This window comes from Aquila chrysaetos, chromosome 18 (genome assembly GCF_900496995.4).
Source record: "Aquila chrysaetos chrysaetos chromosome 18, bAquChr1.4, whole genome shotgun sequence".
In the NCBI taxonomy this organism is placed as follows: domain Eukaryota; kingdom Metazoa; phylum Chordata; class Aves; order Accipitriformes; family Accipitridae; genus Aquila; species Aquila chrysaetos.
Window position 1 is genome coordinate 13,208,635 of NC_044021.1, and position 19,165 is coordinate 13,227,799.

The 19,165-nt window shown below is 42.4% G+C and overlaps 1 protein-coding gene across 1 annotated transcript in view; it reads left to right on the top strand.

Moving 5' to 3' along the window:
• PHLPP1 (PH domain and leucine rich repeat protein phosphatase 1) overlaps window positions 1–17,716 on the top strand; it is a 140,486-nt gene extending 122,770 nt beyond the window's left edge. Inside the window, exons 11-17 of the mRNA XM_030041782.2 lie at window positions 148–348; window positions 1,356–1,518; window positions 6,257–6,387; window positions 9,986–10,090; window positions 11,032–11,226; window positions 13,441–13,669; window positions 15,635–17,716. Of these exons, the coding sequence (XP_029897642.1) occupies window positions 148–348; window positions 1,356–1,518; window positions 6,257–6,387; window positions 9,986–10,090; window positions 11,032–11,226; window positions 13,441–13,669; window positions 15,635–16,768 (2,158 nt within the window). The 3' untranslated portion in view covers window positions 16,769–17,716. The remainder of the gene's footprint in view (window positions 1–147; window positions 349–1,355; window positions 1,519–6,256; window positions 6,388–9,985; window positions 10,091–11,031; window positions 11,227–13,440; window positions 13,670–15,634) is intronic.
• The last annotated feature ends 1,449 nt before the right edge of the window (window positions 17,717–19,165 follow it).

The following is a 19,165-nucleotide window of genomic DNA, read 5'->3' on the forward strand; positions in this document are numbered from 1 at the left end:
GTCTTTCTGTCCATTGTTGTGAACTTGTTGCTTTTGATCTTTGCTTTATAACTATCTTAACTCTTAAAAAGAGAGATTTTATTTGTGCTTTTGGACAAAACCTGCAGGATGTTTCACTGAACTCTCTTATGCAACTTCTCTTTGCAGCCTGAGATTTCTTAATGCCTCTGCCAACAAACTGGAAATGCTTCCTCCAGCCACTCTTTCTGAAGAAACCCATAGTATCTTGCAGGAGCTGTATTTGACCAATAACAACCTCACAGATAAATGCGTACCCTTGTTAACGGGCCATCCTCACCTGAAAATCTTGCACATGGCTTACAATCGTCTACAGAGCTTTCCTGCGAGGTACGTAACTGGTTTCACTGCCTCTGGCCCACCGGTGGGTGGGCATCATGAAACATTCTCACCGCGAGAGCTAAATTGCACAGAAATGTGGTGGCACAGGCTGTATTTTGAATGTAGTGATACTGCAGTGGGTGGATTCACCTGCTATGCCCTTTGCACCTTGCTACCCTCTCTTGGGTTACACAGACGAGTGAGTGCTACATGTTAGTTGGTGTGCTTTGATTGCACTTGGAACTCTTTTCAACTGGACTAATTCAGCACGACTGCAGTACGCTTTTGAAGTGAAGCAAGGAGGTCTTCTCTTTTCCCTGGCTTAGTCACTTTGCTTACACCTGGTGTGCTTCTCCTTACAAGAGATCTGTGAGCATAGCAGTCTGGAAGTGTCCTCTGGAAGTGGACTAAACTCCACTAGGGAAAAATCCTCTCACTCCGGAAGGAGATTCTGCCTTGGCAGCAATTTCTGTACTTTCAGTTCACTCTGTTTTAATCAGAAATCTTTCAAGTGTAAGATGTGCTGTAAAGCTGATGGGGTACAACCTTGGAAAAGAGATGCCAATAAATAAAGGAAGAGACATCTCTGTCCTTGTGCGATGTTCTGAGCAGCTGGGCTTCAGCGGCAAGGGGGAGGGAGGGAGATGAATTAGGGGGAAGGGCTGAGTGGGATGCTAGAAGGTGGAGGGAAAAATTTGGGATGAAGTGAGAAACTAGGGTTGAAAGAAAGGGGAAGAAGGGAGGAAAAAAGTGAGCTGATGAGCAGGGGCAATGTAAGCAAAATAAGTCATTTGAAAGGTAGCATTAACAAAACATTGACAGAAGCAGCACACGTTTTGTTCCACCACTGTGTTACCGTCTGATGTGAGGAGAGGTGACAGGCACTGCTGCGAACAAGGATCAAAGTCCACGACTTTATTTTCTTAAAATAATGAAAACCACTGCCCTTATCACCACTGCAAAATAAAATATGCATGTCTTTTAAAAGAAGAATTCTCAAACTCTTGTTTTCGTAGCAAAATGGCCAAGCTGGAAGAGTTGGAGGAAATTGATATTAGTGGGAACAAACTGAAAGCCATTCCAACAACCATCATGAACTGCAGACGTATGCATACTGTAATTGCTCACTCCAACTGCATCGAAGTCTTTCCAGAAGTCATGCAGCTTTCTGAAATAAAGGTAAGGAATGAATGTGCTTTGGAAGAAGCAAGTATAATGCAACTTTACCACTTCTATTCTCCCCTCAGGTCTCTCATTGCTACAAGATTGTATATTCTCAGAAATTACGGAGATCTGACAGCTCCTTTCTCCTCTGAGGTCATATGCAAAATATTCACCCCTGTGCTGCCTCAGAGTGGAATGGAAGAAGAGCCTCAAAATCTGATTTTTACACTCACCTTCACTAGATCCTATCTTCTCTGCCAAATAAGTGTTAATTGTCTTCCTGTGACGGTCTGTTATGATAGGACTTAAATATTTGGCAAGAGCTATGTGTAATTAACTTTTGCTGCCTTGGCAATTGGTTGATTGTGTAGGAATGGACTTTGTTTAGAGCACGTGTTAAAAACCGCTGAAGCTGCAAAATAGGATAGGCCTTGGGGACAGAGATAAATTCCAGGAGCACAGGATTTGAGTATTCAGGCACGCTACTTTAATTTTCCTAATTGCAGTCATATTTTGCACAACCGGAGGAATGCTTAATCCGTCTCTTGTATGTGTTTCGAGAAGTAATTCTGTACTTTTCCTGACACTTCTTTTTGTGGGACGCATTCTTTGCTTGAACACGCTGAAGAGCACTACTGCTTACCTTTTGTGAATCGAGTTCCTGCTTCTCGCCTGGCCATAGTGCAGAATATTTCACACTGCGTGCTGCTTCCGCTGGCCAGAGCTGGGAGACAGTTAACTTGCAGCATACAAATCTTGTGATACAGCAGAAAATCTGTCGTTCTCCGAGGCTGAGAACTGATTACCTATTCATGGACTCAAAACAACTTAAGTGTCCTTCGGGTGCTCTGTAAAGTCAAAAGGCTAAGTTCCCAGACTGCCATGTGTGCCTCAGTGTCTGGGGTCAGGCAAAGCAGCAGGAGCAATAATTCTGTTGGACAGTAAGTACATGTAAAGATGAGCTTTGTGGTTTTAGCCAGGAAATCTCAAACAAACTTGTGGGTTTTTGATTACTCCTCCCTCTTTGGAACAATGGCCAGAGGAAGCGGAGGGCCATTTAGAATCAATCAGAAGCAAAAACTTTTTTTCTGAGAGGAAGAATTGGGGTGGGGGAGCCGAGGCTCTGTGCAGTAAACATTTCTTTAAAAATACGAGGGTGGTGTTAACCCAAAAAAAAATTAAGGATAATGTAAACAGGCTGATAGGGAACAATCAGCTTTTTCCTTCTGTTCGTGCATTTTGGGGAAAGCAGAATGTTTTATAAAAGCGTCAGTATTTAAAGTGCTACTCTGCCACAACGCTTAGCAGAAAAACGCTCTTGGAAGACCTGGCAGTTTCTTCCTGCTGGTTCCCTACGGTTACTTAGTTCTCTTTAGCAGAAGAAAGAGTCACAGACGTCAGTAACTGTTTTGGGACTGCAGGGATGGCAGTGCCTGACTTCATCTAAGAGGGCACAGTGCTCTGGGACTCCACCCTTGTGGAAAGAAAATGCCCAGTCAGTACTCAAGCCTGGTCTTGACTTACGTGAGATGAGTTCATGTAGTTGCCAGATGGGAAGGTGCCTTGTTGGGCATAGGGGTTCTTCTGGCCTCTTGGTGATTTCTCTAGGTCAGGATTGGTGTTTGTCAGTTTGGAGGCCAAGCTTGTGGTGCCTGCCTGTAGCCGTTACTTAGCTTAACCAGAGCTCCTTCTTAGGCACATGAGAGCATTCAAAATATGCCAAACTAAGTTCAGAATCTATTGCTTAAGTGTGGATTTGATCATTTGGTGAAATAAGCTTGCTTGTAGCAAAGCACAAAATTGTATAGTCTCATGTCACCTCTGTGATTATATCATACTTGATGGTTAATTTTAACTGAAGAGGCATTCAAACACTCTAAACTTCTTGGGAAACTCTGTTACTTGAGGTAATGGCTGTTTTGTATTAAATTAGCCTGAGAGGCTGACATGTTTTTGGAGTCAGTGATACTGGATCAGTTAGTAGCAGCAGTTACTATGCTGTCTGAAATAATTTCAGAAGGAAAGCTGGTATAAATGATGATGGTTCTACACTTGCAGTAACTCCAGGATTTCCAAACACAAGGTCACTTTAGTGGTACAATTGTCTCTAAGCCTTTTTTACACACTAGTGTCAAGGCTACAGAAGTTATGTGTTGTCCCCTGCATTAAAGAGCCTGGTGGATGTCTCTGAGATATCCTGTACATTTTTTAGGGTTATTACTGTATTTTATGACAGTTACTTATACTGTCAGAGTTAGGTTTATCTGTGCACACTGAAATGTCTTCTGCAAGTGGTCGAACAGCTGGAAGCACGCCTGAGTCAATGCCCCAGCAGAGTCTTCCTTACAGCCATTGTTTGACTTCAATTTCCTTGCCTTACAAAATAAAAAAGGGCACTTTTTAAATTGTTATCCAGCGTCCTGGTGTTCTTTCGCAGTCAAACAGTTGAGTAGTCCTTACTGCTTGAACAGAGTTCAGCGACCCAGGCTTGCTTTTCCCACCTGGGATCTGGCTTTACTTTATCATGAAGTTTTTGATGACTGATGAATTGCTTCTCTTTTGTGGTTGTCTTGCTGGGCTGCTGGGGTGGGGGTGATATGGAGGTTTCTTGTCGCGGTTTTTGGTCAAGCTTATCTTTCACAGGAGCATTACCTTGAGATCTGAAGTAAGTGAATATCTAGTAGCAGTAGCATCTTAGAGACGAAACTCTCAATCTTTGGTAGTTTTTCTCCTAGTTAAATAGGTTAGTATTGGTATGGCCACCTTCAGTTGCAACTGGAGAGAACTCAAGTCCCTTCCAGCCTTGAACAAAACAGTTACAAAGCTGTAAATGCAGTGTAAGCAAATGCTGAATATTAAACCCTGTCTTTCAGCTGGCCTGTCCAGTGCAAAATCCTGTGTGCAACTGCAGGAGTTGTTCTTCTGGTGCTGCATGGGTGCGGCTAAACCAGCTTGCATTTAAATAATGCATGAGGAAATCAGGATCAGTTAGGAAATATGCTTGCCTGCTTGCCTGTGGAGTAGAATAAGGACTAATTTAACATAGATATGCAGAAAGTCCCTCTTAGCCTATTCTTCAAACAGTACAAATAAAATCTAGGAAGTCCTAACCTGATAAATAAGCTATCTTCACTAGTGCCTAGGGACGAAGGGGTCTGCTGTAGAGTGTTGCTACCTTTGGCGTATTGGGCATTTAATGAGAACAATGAAATTACTTTACTGATTTTTGTACTTGTTATTCCAGCATGCTCTTCCATCAAATTTGGAATGGCATTGGGGTGTTGAACACAGCAAGGCCTGCTGGCAGCTTCTTTAATCTGCAAAGTAATTACTGGCTCCTTGGAAGCAGCAAGGAGTTGCGCAGAGGAAAATAGCTGGCTGGAATAACTGTTCTGTTAAGCTGTCTACTACTTTGTTTGCGTGACAGATTTAAACTCTGATTTCCTTATCAGGCTTAGATAACGTCAGCAGTTTGTTCTTCATAGATAATAAGGCCTCCATATTAGACAACCTCAGGAGTCAAGATTTGAGTCGGAAATTCGTTATTTCCATTGCGTGTATTTAATAAAGTTTCAGGAGATTTTTCTTTTCCAGATTTGACTAGGTTATCTTATGCCTTCTTCCAGCTCAGGACCCAATTTCTTTGAATATACCTACAAAAATGAAAGTGTCTCTCTTGTATCAATGGAAATTATGTAATGGTCAAAATGTGCAGCTAGGAAAAACCTCCCCCGACCCCTTTCAGCTTTCTGTTTTATTAAAGTTTTTGCAGTCTTTCTCTTTTTGCACATTGAAAGTAGAAAATGATCTTTCTCCAAGATGTTCATAGTTCTTCTATCCTTTTAAATACCAGCCTGGTTTGTCCTCTCCAGACGTTTTTGTGTGCAATTTTTGGTGCATGCTACACTGATGGCCCTGTAATAGGGTTGTTTTGTTCTAAAATGCCATATTTTTCGTTGTGTATTGACTTTTATCTGGATATGCGGCTTTAAACGATGTTTGTTTGGGGATTTTTGTCTTTCTAGTGCACTTGTTCTAGCTAATTTGTGCTAAGCTGGTGGATAGCCAGCAAGTTTCTCTGCTGTTTTCTGTCATATTTTTTCTGAAATATTTAAGCTTTAATTTTTTTCACTCATTTTATTGACTTCATATTTAAATATTAATCCATCTAAGATGACACAAATTAAAACCATGTTTAAAACTGCTCCAATATTTTTTTCCTTTCCCTCTCTACTACTCCTCCACATGCATTCATAACCCTGCTTATTTTAATATCCCTCAGTAAATACTGAATTCCTGAGAGCCTGCTCATACTCGTGCTGGTTTAAACTGACTTTGGAGGAGGGACTGCTGTGCCAGTGGCTTAGAAGCCCCAAATGTATTAATATCCATTTCCTTTATCTATTAAAAGACTGGTTTCATCAGTAACATTTTTTCTTAAATACTTGAAAATACACTGACCATCTTTGTCTCTGTGAAGAGCAGGCAAAACTTACTAGTTTTATAACAAGATGACACCTGGCCAGAGATGGAAATGGAGGGAACATATTTCTAGGTGTCCCAGACATCTGGTAAGATGGCTAAATGCCATATGCATTTCCTTTGTAAGAACCACTTACATAAATGAATGGTCTTAGGTCTCGGTTGCAGCCTTTTTTGTTCGTGAAACATGCATTACTACATTTAATCAAAATTTGCATGATCTTGATGACAGCTGAATTCTCTTGCTTATTTGGCTGCCTTCCTTTTCCAGTGCGTGGACCTAAGCTGCAATGAACTGAGTGAAGTCACATTGCCTGAAAACCTGCCTCCAAAACTACAAGAGCTGGACCTGACTGGAAATCCCAGATTAGCCTTGGATCACAAAACCCTAGAGCTGCTGAAGTAAGTTACCTTACGGAGTGGGGAGGGGGCAGAACGACTCCTGTGACTAGGATGTGACAAAACCACAATACACAGGAGTGTAAACCTCTTTCAAGGAGTAGGACTCCCTGTTGTCAGTGGGTCGGAAAGTAACAGGTTATGTGGATAGGTCAGAAATTGGTGCTTCGTTAAAGAGGGTGACTTGACCCACTTCAGTGCAGCTGCTTTCAGGTGTAACTCCTGAAGGGATCTGCTAGTCTGATAACCACTGTTGGGCCAGTTTGATCTTCATTTTACTTCTGACATTAGATTCAACTAAAATACTTAGTTCATTCCACTGTCGAGATGCTGGTAGCTGCTTACTATATTTTTTTGCATTCATGTGCTTGGGTTTGTGTTTGCTATTGTGCTGCTTTTAACCTCTTCACATACTATTTCTTGTTACCCTTCATACCTCTCTGCTTTTGTCCTAGAAATATTTTTTTTTTTTTTTCATATTTAAACCTCTCCTGAAGACTCACATCTCCCACTCTGCTTGCAGCAAAGCTAATTCCCTTGCTTTGGGTCCCTCTGTTTCCTTCCTGTCTACCTGTTTATTTCCTACCCTGGGACTGAAGTGTCATCTGTAACTGAAATTTGCCAAGTGCCTTGTGCCTCCTTCTGCAGTGTATTGGGAAACTGTTGCACTAAACCAGATCATCTGTGGACAGTGGTGCTGCCTTGAGCTTTTCTTATGTCCTGAAGGGAACTGCACCAGCTCCGAGTTTCCTTATAAGTTTCTTTGATCCTTGAATATTGAATGATTCCAGGAAGGGTTGATTTGCTTTTTAAGGATTGAGCAGTTTCTTTGTGTTGTTTGCTTTTAAATGGTTAAGATCAGACACTGGAGTAGTAAACCTCATCTGTTGTGCAAGCAAGGGAAACTTACAGTGTGAGTTTGCTTTTAGCTTGAATCAGCGGATTTTATCAAATTTAAATGGAAATTTGAATAATGATGAGTTTTCACAGATAAAAACAAGAGTCCATGTTCTGCAGCAGACAGCAAAAAAAAAAAAAAAGGCCGTTCCTCTATTTTAAGAGCTGCTTTATTGTATATAGGAAACCTTCCTGAAGAAGTAGTGTGTAACGTTGCTCTGGTTCATAGGGAGAAAAAAAAAAAAAAATATATATATTACAAAGCTAATTGAATTGTGTCAAAACTTAAAGTGAAAGATCAGCTTTTCTTGTGTATAACCCAGCAGACAAGATGGGCAAGCCAAACTCTTGCCACTGTAGTATTCAGGCATCATGCCCTATAGCAGTATTCTACAAATTTAAGTCCCAAGTGGTAGAAGAGTAGTGTGGCCCAGTTACATGCCGTATTTTCACTGGCATATGTGTTGTCCTTAATTCACAGAAAACTTTTTTCCTCTTGTGCATGTGTTTTGTTTGGTTGGGTTTTTTATGAAATTATTCTTAATACCTCAGGTCTGTTCTCTTTCCTAATACTCATTAGCCGCAGTGAGGTGTTTCAGGCCCCTTGAGGGGCTTCTTAGTGTCTGTACTGATACACTACCCTGACTTCTACGGTATACTGCTATAATTGTCTGTGAGGAAGGAGGTGCTCCTTTTACATGTTTTGTTGTGGCAGGCACAAAAATACTTGTGCACTTGGTACTTTTTATATCTTCCTTCTGCATGTGAAAGGCAGCTCTCCATCTGTGCCCTGGCAGGATTCAAGCAGGCAGTAGGTTAATATGCATTCTCAGTGGTGCTGAGGAGAAGAGTCCTGTCATGCATGCTTGCTTTTTTAATATGTATGGAGATCTTAAAAGAGGCTTCCATGCTTAGGAGGATGTTGCCAAGTGATTTATTGGATGTAAGAATTTTCAGCAGTAATTAAAATGAAAAAGAAAAAAAAAGATGCTGCTACTCTGATTTTTAGGAAGGAGCATCTAGTTCAATTGTAACAGTCATTTTAAATTAGGGGGAAAATAAACCATGCTGTCTGAAAGCCTTAGCCCATATTCCCTGCATAGGATGTGCTGCTGGATATCATTCCTTTCTGGGCACATGGTCTATTTGTAGGGGTGCCACTGAGGAAGCTGAAAGCAATGCATTGAGGTAGCTTTTTTCATCACTGCTGGGAAGCCTTGAGACAACTCTGGGTCCTTGACCTGCCCAGGAACCAGGCGTTGGTCAACCCAGTTAAAAAAGAAACAAACAGAAAAACCTTTTTGATCCAAGTTCCTCTGCCCTGGAGGATAAGTACCTTGTATGAGAAGTCTGCAAAGAAAGTATGTTTGCTCGTGTGTGTAGTGTTTTGCAGGCGCAGACAGAATTAAAATCTCTGCTACTTTAGAAGAGATCCAGGTTTCCAGTTTGATTTGGGGTCAGATAATCTTTTCTAATGCTCATGGCGAGATGTTTGCCTCCTCTTTGTCCACAGAGGGCTGCAAAACCAAGGGCTTAAAACACCAGTGGTTCTAACGTTATTTATGTAATTTGTTTGCTTTTCATCTGCCCTCTCTGATGCACATCCTGACTATTAGCATAAAAAGAAATCGAACTGGATGTGACAGTACTTCAGGTTATTTGAGGAAGGCTGTGCAATGCTGAAAAGACTTTTCTGTGTGTTCAGGTCAGGTGGGGGTTTGGACAGAGAAAAATGAATGCTCAGAGTGAACAGTTAGACCTTTCTGCTTGTGTCCTTTTATGATTCATTTGGTTCATGAAAGGTTCGGGTGCCTTTGAAGTGTCTTCAGCGTGTGGGGAGCTCGCTTTCCCTGCCTTTGGAAGAGAGCAGTAGGGAGCAGGGGGAGGTCATCTCTCCCCAGCAAAGCAGGGCTGTGAAGAGAAGGGTATAAACAGAGAGGGCTGGGCCCTTTTTAAGTCTTTACTACGCTGCGTGAGAGATTTGAAATTCAGGCTAAAGGCTATGTTGGTAGTAAATTGGAGGGTAGAGGATCAAGGGCCTAAGTAAAAATTGGACTGCACAACTGGGGAAGGCAGAAGGGCTGTGCCTGCTGTCGGGACCGCAGGCTGGCTCTTGCAGGTTGGTGCAGGACCAGGATGGAGTGAATTTCTGTTTTGTGGGCATTTTCATAGAAGGCTGTTACTACATGTTGCTGTTCCTAAAGAATTTCTTTTCCTTTTTTTTTTTTTTTTTTTTTTTTTTTTTTTTTTTTTTTTCATTTAGGGGGATGGTGTGGGTCATACAGGAGGTTTCATTTGGGTACAATGAAAAGAGCCCAGAGACTTGTTGTTAAAATGGATGGGAGAGATGTGTAAGTTAAACTCCCCTCTACTGGATTTCATCAAGCTAGTGACAAATTTGCCTTGTATTCTTAATGGGCCAGGTTTGAAACAAATAGCTCAGGGGTGAGGGCAGGGAAAAAAAAGCCGGCTAAGCAAAACAGTGCAGCTGACACCCTCGTAGAGGCTCAGTTATTTACTGCTTTTTTGTTCTTTGTATACAGACACATGAAAGTAACCCCTTCGGATGTCCTGCTTCATTTTCTTCTATTAAATGTATTACTCAGAACTGGGAGGGGGGAAGAAGTGTTATCTTCATATTTTAAGCTGGATCATGTCAGCACTTCAATCCATTGCATCTTTCCCCTTTCCCTTCTCCTTGCAGCAATATCCGTTGCTTCAAGATCGACCAGCCCTCGGCGGGTGATGCTTCAGGAGCACCAGCGGTGTGGAGTCATGGTTACACAGAAGCGTCGGGCGTTAAGAACAAGTATGACCTGGCGTGGTTTTTATTATACGAGCATCCTAGCAGCAGAGCGCCTCTCTGCTGATACAAAGAAAACCTTTTTTCAGTGAAAGTTTTGGGGACATTTTGGGCCTCACAAAGGCAGAGGCCGTGCCATGACTCTATATTTGTATACCGGGCCCCTGCCTGGCTCTCCGCTTTGGTCTTTGTTAGGGAAGTTGCTAAGATACAAGTATAACCGACACATTTTGTCTGTGCGAGACTCCGGTACTTGCAAAAGATCTGAGTGTTTAAAAGCATTTTCCTCTTTGCAAAGCTGCTTTATCTTCAACCAAAGGATGTTTACGAAGCAAATCGGAGATACTAAAGGAAGAGGCAGAATGGCCAAAACTCTGAATATTCATAGTGTGCGGAGCTCCTGTGACTAAGGCAGCACTTGACAAATAATGTACCAAGAGTCTGCTAGTCTCTGTGTTGCTGGCAATGTGATGAATCTTTCTTTGTTCCTGAAATACCTTTTTAGAAATCTTCTGCTACCTAGGTTTCTGTAGCAAGTGCCAGCAAGCTTTTACTTACTGTTAACTGATTTAACGCACAACTTGGTCATCAGCATGTTAAATCACAAGGAGGGCTTTTGGAGGAGCAAGTGCAGTTTAAACTGATGTTGTTTCAGAGATCCTTCCCCCCCCCTGTTTCTGCAAATAAGGGACTTATTCACATGCTGAAAAGGAGGAAGAATCCTTAGGGCTTGGCTTGAACTTCCAGTATAGTTCTTTCCACATCTTAGCACTGTTGATGGGCCTGACTCTTCTGCACAGCTCAGAAAGCAGTCCTGAAATGCTTGTGAACAGAGGTGGTTAAAACTAGCTCTCAGACCAGGCTGCATCTCTCTGGTCAGAATGACAAGGTAAGAAACTAGTAGCGGGTAACAGCCTTGATATTCTCCTGCTTTGTTTTTTCACTAGGCTGTGTGTGGCAGCGCTTTCAGCCAATAACTTCTGTGACAACCGGGAGGCCCTTTATGGTGTTTTTGATGGTGACCGCAATGTGGAAGTGCCGTATCTGCTGCAGTGCACAATGAGCGACATCTTAGCGGAAGAGCTGCAGAAAACAAAAAATGAGGAGGAATACATGATCAACACTTTCATCATTATGCAGAGGTGAGTCTTGGATCTGAAGCCTTTTTTACCTTGTGTATGCTCACTGGGTAGTTTGTTCGCTTTGAGGTTAGACCCCTGCTCTTTCCTTGCTTCAAAAAAATGCAAGAGGGGAAAAAAGCCTTGGTATCTGGCTACGGTGTTTTCTTTTATTGCTTGTTTTGTGAATATTGCCCTCTGTTCCTTTCAGGTGTGGGGAGAAAAAAGCCAACGCCTCCCTACCCAAACAAAAAAAACCCAAACCCTACCTGCAAAGTTACTAAATGCTCATGGGTTGTGGGTGGAGGCTTACTCTTTTCTGGTATATTCTTTAAGTCTTAACAATTCACAATTGGCTGTAACCAAGTCAGTGGTATGAATCTCTTGATCATCTTTTAAACTTCCTTACTCCTACTGGCTGCAAAGCCTGGGCTGATCCTTTCTGTTTCTCTGTACTAATTCAGGATATTTAAGGGCCACACAAATATTTAAAAGACGTAGTCTGACTCCTTAGAAACGTCTATCTCCTGTCATCCCTTTGGCCTTAGAATATTATTCAAGCAGGACCCATCCAAAGAGATTGTGGTATAATAGCTGTGAGTGTAATAGTAGCTCAGTGTCGTGGTTTGGAAACCTGCGTGCATGCTGTTCTTGACAGAAGAAGAAATTGTGCCTGGGGAGACACCAAGTGAAGGAGTATGAAGGGAATTGAACAAAGGAGAATAGAGGTCAGGGAAACAAAGGAGAAAGCAAATAAGCAGCTTAGAGACTGAGGAAATGGATCAAGTTAGAAGTAGCATTGTTTATCGTTCAATTGCTGCACCTTTGGAAAGGAAAAATACTGAAGTTCTGGTATTGGGAAACACACAGAAGCGGCAGGGTGGTATTGAACCTTACGAACACAAGAGGGAAAATGCTTCCTTCCCATAATTGCTTTTAACAGTGCCTCAGACCAGTAGACAAAGAGAAGGTGGTTGCCATATACTTAAAATATTCAAAAATAATAACAAATTTGAGTATCGAAAGTACTTATTAAGTGGTTTTGTTTGCTACTAATGCAATTTCACAGGAATGTGGCATTCCTACAAAAAGCTGCTTTTTGTGTGTGTGTGTGTGTGTCTCAAGTCAAAATAAGCTAACCACTTCTTTGGAGAACCAGAAATAGTATTCATTCCAGTTGCATGTAACCATTCATTGAGGATTATTACAGATGATATGCAACACTCCTGAAGTGTATTTCTAAAAAATAAAATAAAAAGCACATTGAAGCTTGGTTACAAATTTAGTCATGCGTTCTCTCCCCAGGATTTTGAATCAAAAGTTCTTGCCAGCTATACCTAGCCTTAATAAAATTTTAGTAACCTCTATAATTAGCTTTCTAATTACTTTAACTCCTAATTACTATAGGAGAAGGCCCTGATAAACAAGATACTGGGGAAGGATGGATGGTTTTTCACAGCCTAGTATTGAAATGACTTTATATTCTAATGACAGGATTCTGAAAACTTCAGTTTTATCCATTTTTTTTTTTTTCACTATGACTCCTGCTAAAACAACAGGCTTAAAGATTTCTAAGAACCTATTTAACAGGTTAGTAACTGACAGGATAAATGAAAAGTGTGCCTTCTTACAGTGGAGTTAACAGCCACTATGCTTTTTTGGTCATCATTTGATAGTTTAAGATCATTATTCTGAAGACAGCACAAAACAGTGAACCTCTGCCTTTTGTTTTTGCTCAAAAATAATTTTTACAGTTAAAATTATTAGTTTTATAATAAAATCTGTAGGTTCAGAAACCAAAGAACCAGCTAGATAATATGAACCCCTTTTTTTAAGCTCTATGTGTACTCAATTTAATAGTCCTCAGTACTTTTCTGACCCTCTCCGTTTCCCTTGATCTGACCTTTAAAACAAACACCTTTAAGATGTAGAGGAAGAGACACAACTGTGCAGCTCTTAAAAGTGCAAAGATTTTTTTGTTGTTGTTGTTCTAAAATTGAACAGATTTGAGTATCTGCATATGTGTAAATAACACACTGGCTGAGAGTTGCACGTGATTTCTCTGAAGCGCTGCTGTAGTGTTACAGTCTTCAGTGGAGACTTTTGTTTCTGTCCCAGTGATCCAATAGAGTCAATGCCCTGAGTGCATGTGGTTGCAGAACAGCGGCTGTTTCTCCGTAGTACCCGAAACAGTTGTTTTCCAATTAAAGAACAATCATTGTTTTGTTTAAATTCCAGGAAACTTGGAACAGCTGGACAAAAACTTGGAGGTTCTGCTGTCCTTTGCCATATAAAACATGATCCCATGGACCCTGGTGGATGCTTCACGCTAACCTCAGCAAACGTGGGGAAGTGCCAAACCGTTCTCTGCCGGAATGGGAAACCTCTGCCTTTGTCCAGGTGTTACGTGATGAGTTGTGAAGAAGAGCTGAAGAGGATTAAGCAGCATAAGGCCATTATCACAGAGGTTAGAGAACAATTAGGGACAGTTGCAACTTGCAACTTGCAGCTTCCTTGGAGAGTATTTGCACAGCAATGCATGAAATTACATGTTTATACTAGTAACCTCTAAGAGGTAGTGTTACTGGTGTGGGTTCCAGAGTTGCACTTTTCCTTTCGAGGTGATTCATATCATGCGATCAAGTTATCGTGCAATCAAGTTGCTTTTCCATCCCATTGCCATGCTGGATTTTGGTTAGCTTCAGAGAATGAGCAACTGTGAGCATGTTGTGTTGAAACAGGAAAGCAGACACCCTCCTCCTAATGCAGAGAAGAATTGCTGTGTTGGAGCTGTCATGAAGAGCCTCTCCAACTGAAAAGGATGAGAGGGCAGAGCACTTGGAGCAATGCTCTCCTTCCCTCAGGACACTCCTTGCTCCTGGCAGGCTGACTTTGCTGTCTGAGCTCCTATGTTACCAGAGCTGCCCTTTGACAGGCGGCTCTTGAAGAGAGCACTTGCCCAAAAGGAAAACCCATCCTGTGCTCAGCTGAACCATGAGAGAGGAGAAAACTATTTGTTCCTTTCTCACAAGCTTGAAGCCACTGCTGTCAGTTTTGCTTTGCCTTGTGTGACGCATGCATAGGAATACATAAATACTGAATCCTCCTAATGGTGGAGGAAAGGGCAGAAAACACACTGTTGTATGCCCATGAGCAGGGTGTGCGTGTGTGTGTAGGGACGTGTGTGTGTGGAATAAGTCATGCGCCTGTTGATCTTGCCATGGGAAGGTGACGACTGGGATCTCAAACGTGACAAGTTGGAAGGGAGTTACTCCAACGTAGTATGCATCACCGAGGCATGCTCATTGTGTTGTTCTGTAGAGGAAAAGGGAAATTTCTGTGCTGAATCTTAAGATGACTCACTGATTTCATGCACGTTGATGGCTTATCACTGCTGTCAGCCTTCTAATGGGGAAGTTAACAAGCCGACAAGGTTTTTTTTTCTTCTGAGTGGTTTTAAAGGGGAAGCTTTTTTAGTCTTGGTTCACTTTTCTGTGCTTATCTGCTTTATAATAGCCACTGCAGTCATCAGCTGGACCAAATGAGTGTAAATCCTCACCTCTGTTGTTCTTCTTGAGTAGGCAGTTAGCAGGGTGCAGCTATCCCCAGCAGGCTGACAGATAGCCAGGCTTGCTGTTTCAGACACTTGCTCTGCTTATTCTGGCAGCTTGGATTGTAACCAGGACAGGATCCTGGGAATTGGACGTGCATGATTTTTACTTCTCAAATACGTCCATTTTTACTGATGTTTTCCCTTCAGATATTACTCCTCCTCCCCTTGGAAATGTCCTGTCTAAGTGGAAATGTAGTAAGTAATTGGGGCTGGTAAAACATTTCACAAGAATTCAGCTGACTGAGAAAGGCAGACTTACTCTCTGCTGCATTTGACTTGCGTGCTTCATTTAAAGTCTTTTTTGTTTTTAAATTAACTTTTGTTTTCGAAGTGATGAGCCAAGATGAAACCTACAATTGTTACAGCTGCAAGAGAAGAGTCATAACTGAATGACCTGCCCCTATATCAAATGGAGCTGTGTGTGGCTTTGCCCTGTATAAAGCCAGATATCGTGGGTGGAGGAGGGATAAGTCTGACTCACTGGTAAAACATTAGTCCAGTTGGCTCTCACAGCTGCAGGAGCAGAATAGATGGCTCTTTGTTGCAGACTTCTGCTTTGTTGGCCTGTGCATAGGTGATGCTGATGACAAATCAGTAGGGTGTAGGAGGCGTAGTGCAGGATTGCAAACCAGCCATTGCTGTGCTCTAATCCCAGCTCTGTCACCTCCTTGCAAGTCACTTTGCTTTTCCATCTTCTTTGTCTGTAAATAGCGGTGTTGGGGGTACTGCAAAAAGAGCCATCGGTAAAACGCAAGGAGGTAGAAGTGCTGTGTATCCTTGTCTACTTTGTTTCCAATTTCCTGTCCTTTCTAATTTCAGGATGGCAAAGTGAATGGTGTGACGGATTCAACAAGAATCTTGGGGTACACCTTCCTTCATCCAAGTGTAGTGCCGCGTCCTCACGTCCAGTCCATCACCTTAACTCCGCAAGATGAGTTCTTCATTCTGGGGAGCAAGGGGCTGTGGGACAGCCTCTCGATGGATGAAGCGGTGGAGGCAGTCAGAAACGTGCCTGACGCGCTGGCGGCCGCGAAGAAGCTTTGCACTTTGGCCCAGAGTTACGGCTGCAACGACAGTATCAGCGCTGTCGTGGTTCAGCTCAACGTGACGGAGGACAGCTTCTGCTGCTGTGAACTTAATGGGGTCCCACCCCCCAGCCCAGGCATCTTCCCCCAGTCTGTCAACGTGGTCATCAAGGACAGGCCAACAGATGCGCTCGGGATGCCGTCTTCCAGCAGCGGCATGGCTTCGGAGATCAGCAGCGAGATCTCCACCTCCGAAATGAGCAGCGAGGTGGGGTCCACGGCCTCCGACGAGCCTCCCCAGGTGGCCATGAATGAGAACAGCCCGGCCTACCCGGGGGAGCAGCGCTGCATGCTGCACCCCGTCTGCCTGTCCAACTCCTTCCAGCGGCAGCTCTCCAGTGCCACCTTCTCCAGCGCCTTCTCTGACAACGGCCTCGACAGCGACGACGAGGAGCCGATTGAGGGGGTGTTCACCAATGGCAGCCGCGTGGAAGTAGAGGTGGACATCCACTGCAGCCGAGCGAAGGAGAAGCAGCTTCTCCAAGTGCCGGTGGAAGCCAGCGACGAAGGTATCGTCATCAGTGCCAATGAAGACGAGCCCGGCCTTCCCAGGAAAGCTGAATGTTCTGCTACGGGCACTATAGGGCGCCGGCGGGGCAACGGTTCTGTGGCACCACAGGAGAGGAGCCATAACTTAATTGAAGTTGCAACGGATGCGCCGCTCAGAAAAACAGGGGGGTACTTCGCTGCTCCAGCACAGCCCGATCCCGACGACCAGTTCATCATCCCGCCAGAGCTTGAAGAAGAAGTCAAGGAGATCATGAAGCAGCACCAGGAACAACAGCAGCAGCAGCAGCAGCAACAGCAGCAGCAGCAGCGGCAGTATCCGATGGACCACCTGGCAGACTATTACGATACACCACTATGACCCACTCTATTTACTGCTCAGAAACAAACTAACAAGGAGACTTGAGTGCGGGACCCAGTGGGCTCGCATTACAGCAGGGGTTTTCCTTATCCTTTTCCTTTATATTCTTCCTTTTCCTTATCCTGCCACTACAGATAACTGCAGCTTTTCAGTTTGTTAGGTTTAATATTCATTGACTTTCTTCTAGAGACGCTTGACTGGTAAAGTTTAAAATAGTTAACCTTCCCTTAACATATCAAGTGTAAAAACAAAAAACAAACAAAAAAAGTAAAAAAAATAATAAAAAGGTTTAATATATTGCTGAGAAACAGATGATGATGTAATATTTTTTAAAATGGCTTGTTTGTTTTGTTTGAAAAGCAGGGCAGTAGCCAGTGCTAAATGATTTAAGTAATATTGTAATACTGTATTTCTTTGAGAGAAAGGCTTTTTTTGGTCTTGAAAATGATAGACATTTGTAGAATATGGAGACTAACTCCTAGGAGTTGCTTTACTCTTTCAGGTGACTTAAGTCACTGAGATTCACTAATTTTCTCTGAGAGAACAGTTGATTGGGAAATTCCTGTAAATAGCTCAGTGTTGTATAGTGATGCTTACATGTTTTGTAGCCTTGGCATTAAGGACACAACCCGAAAAATTGACCTTTTTTCTTAAGTGACTCTTTGGGCCATGGTCATTGAGCGTAACGGACTGAGTGGCTGTGTACAAGTTAGCTAGAGCCGAGGTGGTGTAGACCATTTAAAGAAACCCACTTTTTTCTCTGGTCTCTTTCTTTCCTTACTTTTACAGACACGTTTCGTTTGTGTTCCTTACTGCTGCCACAACCAGCATGATTGTATAGAGCTCATTTGCTGTAGAACATTTACATACCAAGAGCTATATTAAAGCCGAATGCATAAATGAACATGTCATAATTTTTGTTATAATAAATAAGAAATTTACACCTGATGTCTGCTTTTATGTCTGAATAGATGAGCAGCAGCTTTCAAACAGTAGCTTGCTGTAGTTCAGCTCAGTTTAAACCAAGAAGCGTTGAAACTTTTTCAGCTTGATCACATTTTTACACTAACTACAGAAGCTCACATGTACTTTTAGAATTTAAAGACCATGCAAAATGGCCTTTAAAAGATACGAAACAACTCTCTGAGGAATTGACCTGTTTCTTTTTTTCTTTCTCAGTACTAATTCAGCACTATTGATTTGCCCTTTGCCACAGTATTGACAATGCCAGAAGACTGAAGAGGAGTGGTGCTCTGGCTCTATCCCACTGGCACTGAGTAACTGAAGATAGAAATTATGAAGGTATAATGCGGGCTTAGAAAAGGGAGAAGGGAAACATTGGATATGGAGAGAAGAGGGAAAATATAAGGAGAAGGTGGAAAAGTGAACTCAAAGCTACCTATGTAAATTCAGATTTGCTCCAATGTGTTGAATGAACATGAGTTCAATGGCGGTTTGACTTTGGTAGCAAAAAGGCATTTTTTTTGTGATTCCTGTGGGAAAGGGGCAACGCCATTTTTCAATATTGCCTGCAACCAACTGCTCCATTTTACTTGTCACTCTTTGCAAAGCTGAATTAGTGTGTGATCATGACAGTGTCTTGCTCCTGCTTGACATTTGGTCTGTGTTTTGGGAGAGGAGAGGACTGTGGTAATAGACTGTTGTCCTTATTCTGTTCTAGGGTGAAATAGCCAAGTTAGGACAGGATTGCTGTTAACAAGATATTTTGAGTTTCTTTTCCTTAATAACAATAACAGCAGAGGAGCAAATATGAAAATACCTGGTTTGGTAAATGTTTATAGCACTGTCTACTGTAGATCTAGAAGATTGTACTTTATTGTAATTTGAGCTTCAAAATATCTCTTTCTTAAAGAAAACTCATTAAATAATGTATTTAAACAAAAAAAAGTTTATTGTTTATTGGCTAGTAACTCTTAGGTGTTCTTTGGTAAACAGTTTGTATATTTCAAATTTTGTTGAGTGATTCATTTTCCTTGGTGTCCTTGGAAAGCGTTACCTTATTTTCCTCTGTTCAGATGTTGCTTGAGGCTGAAGGCGGTAACAAGCAAGGACACTACCACGGCCTAGGCAAGTGATTATAAGTTTATGGTTTCCTGAGCAAGCTGGAAAATTCTCTGTACCCTAAAAAAAAATGGCAATTCTCTTCTGCGTAGCACCCACTGCTAGTGGAGGAGTAACCTTGCTGCCGCCGTCTGTGGTCTCTATTCACGACAAGGTGCCTCTGGTATGCTGTACATGTGGTACTCCGGACAGAGGAGCAGAGGTCAGAGTAGAGGTGGAAGGGGAACCAGTTCATGTGAGCTAAACTTTGGCCCAGCACTGAGAATTGACACTCCCTGCTGTGCCCTTTTCTCGTGTGAATAGGAGTACATGCAC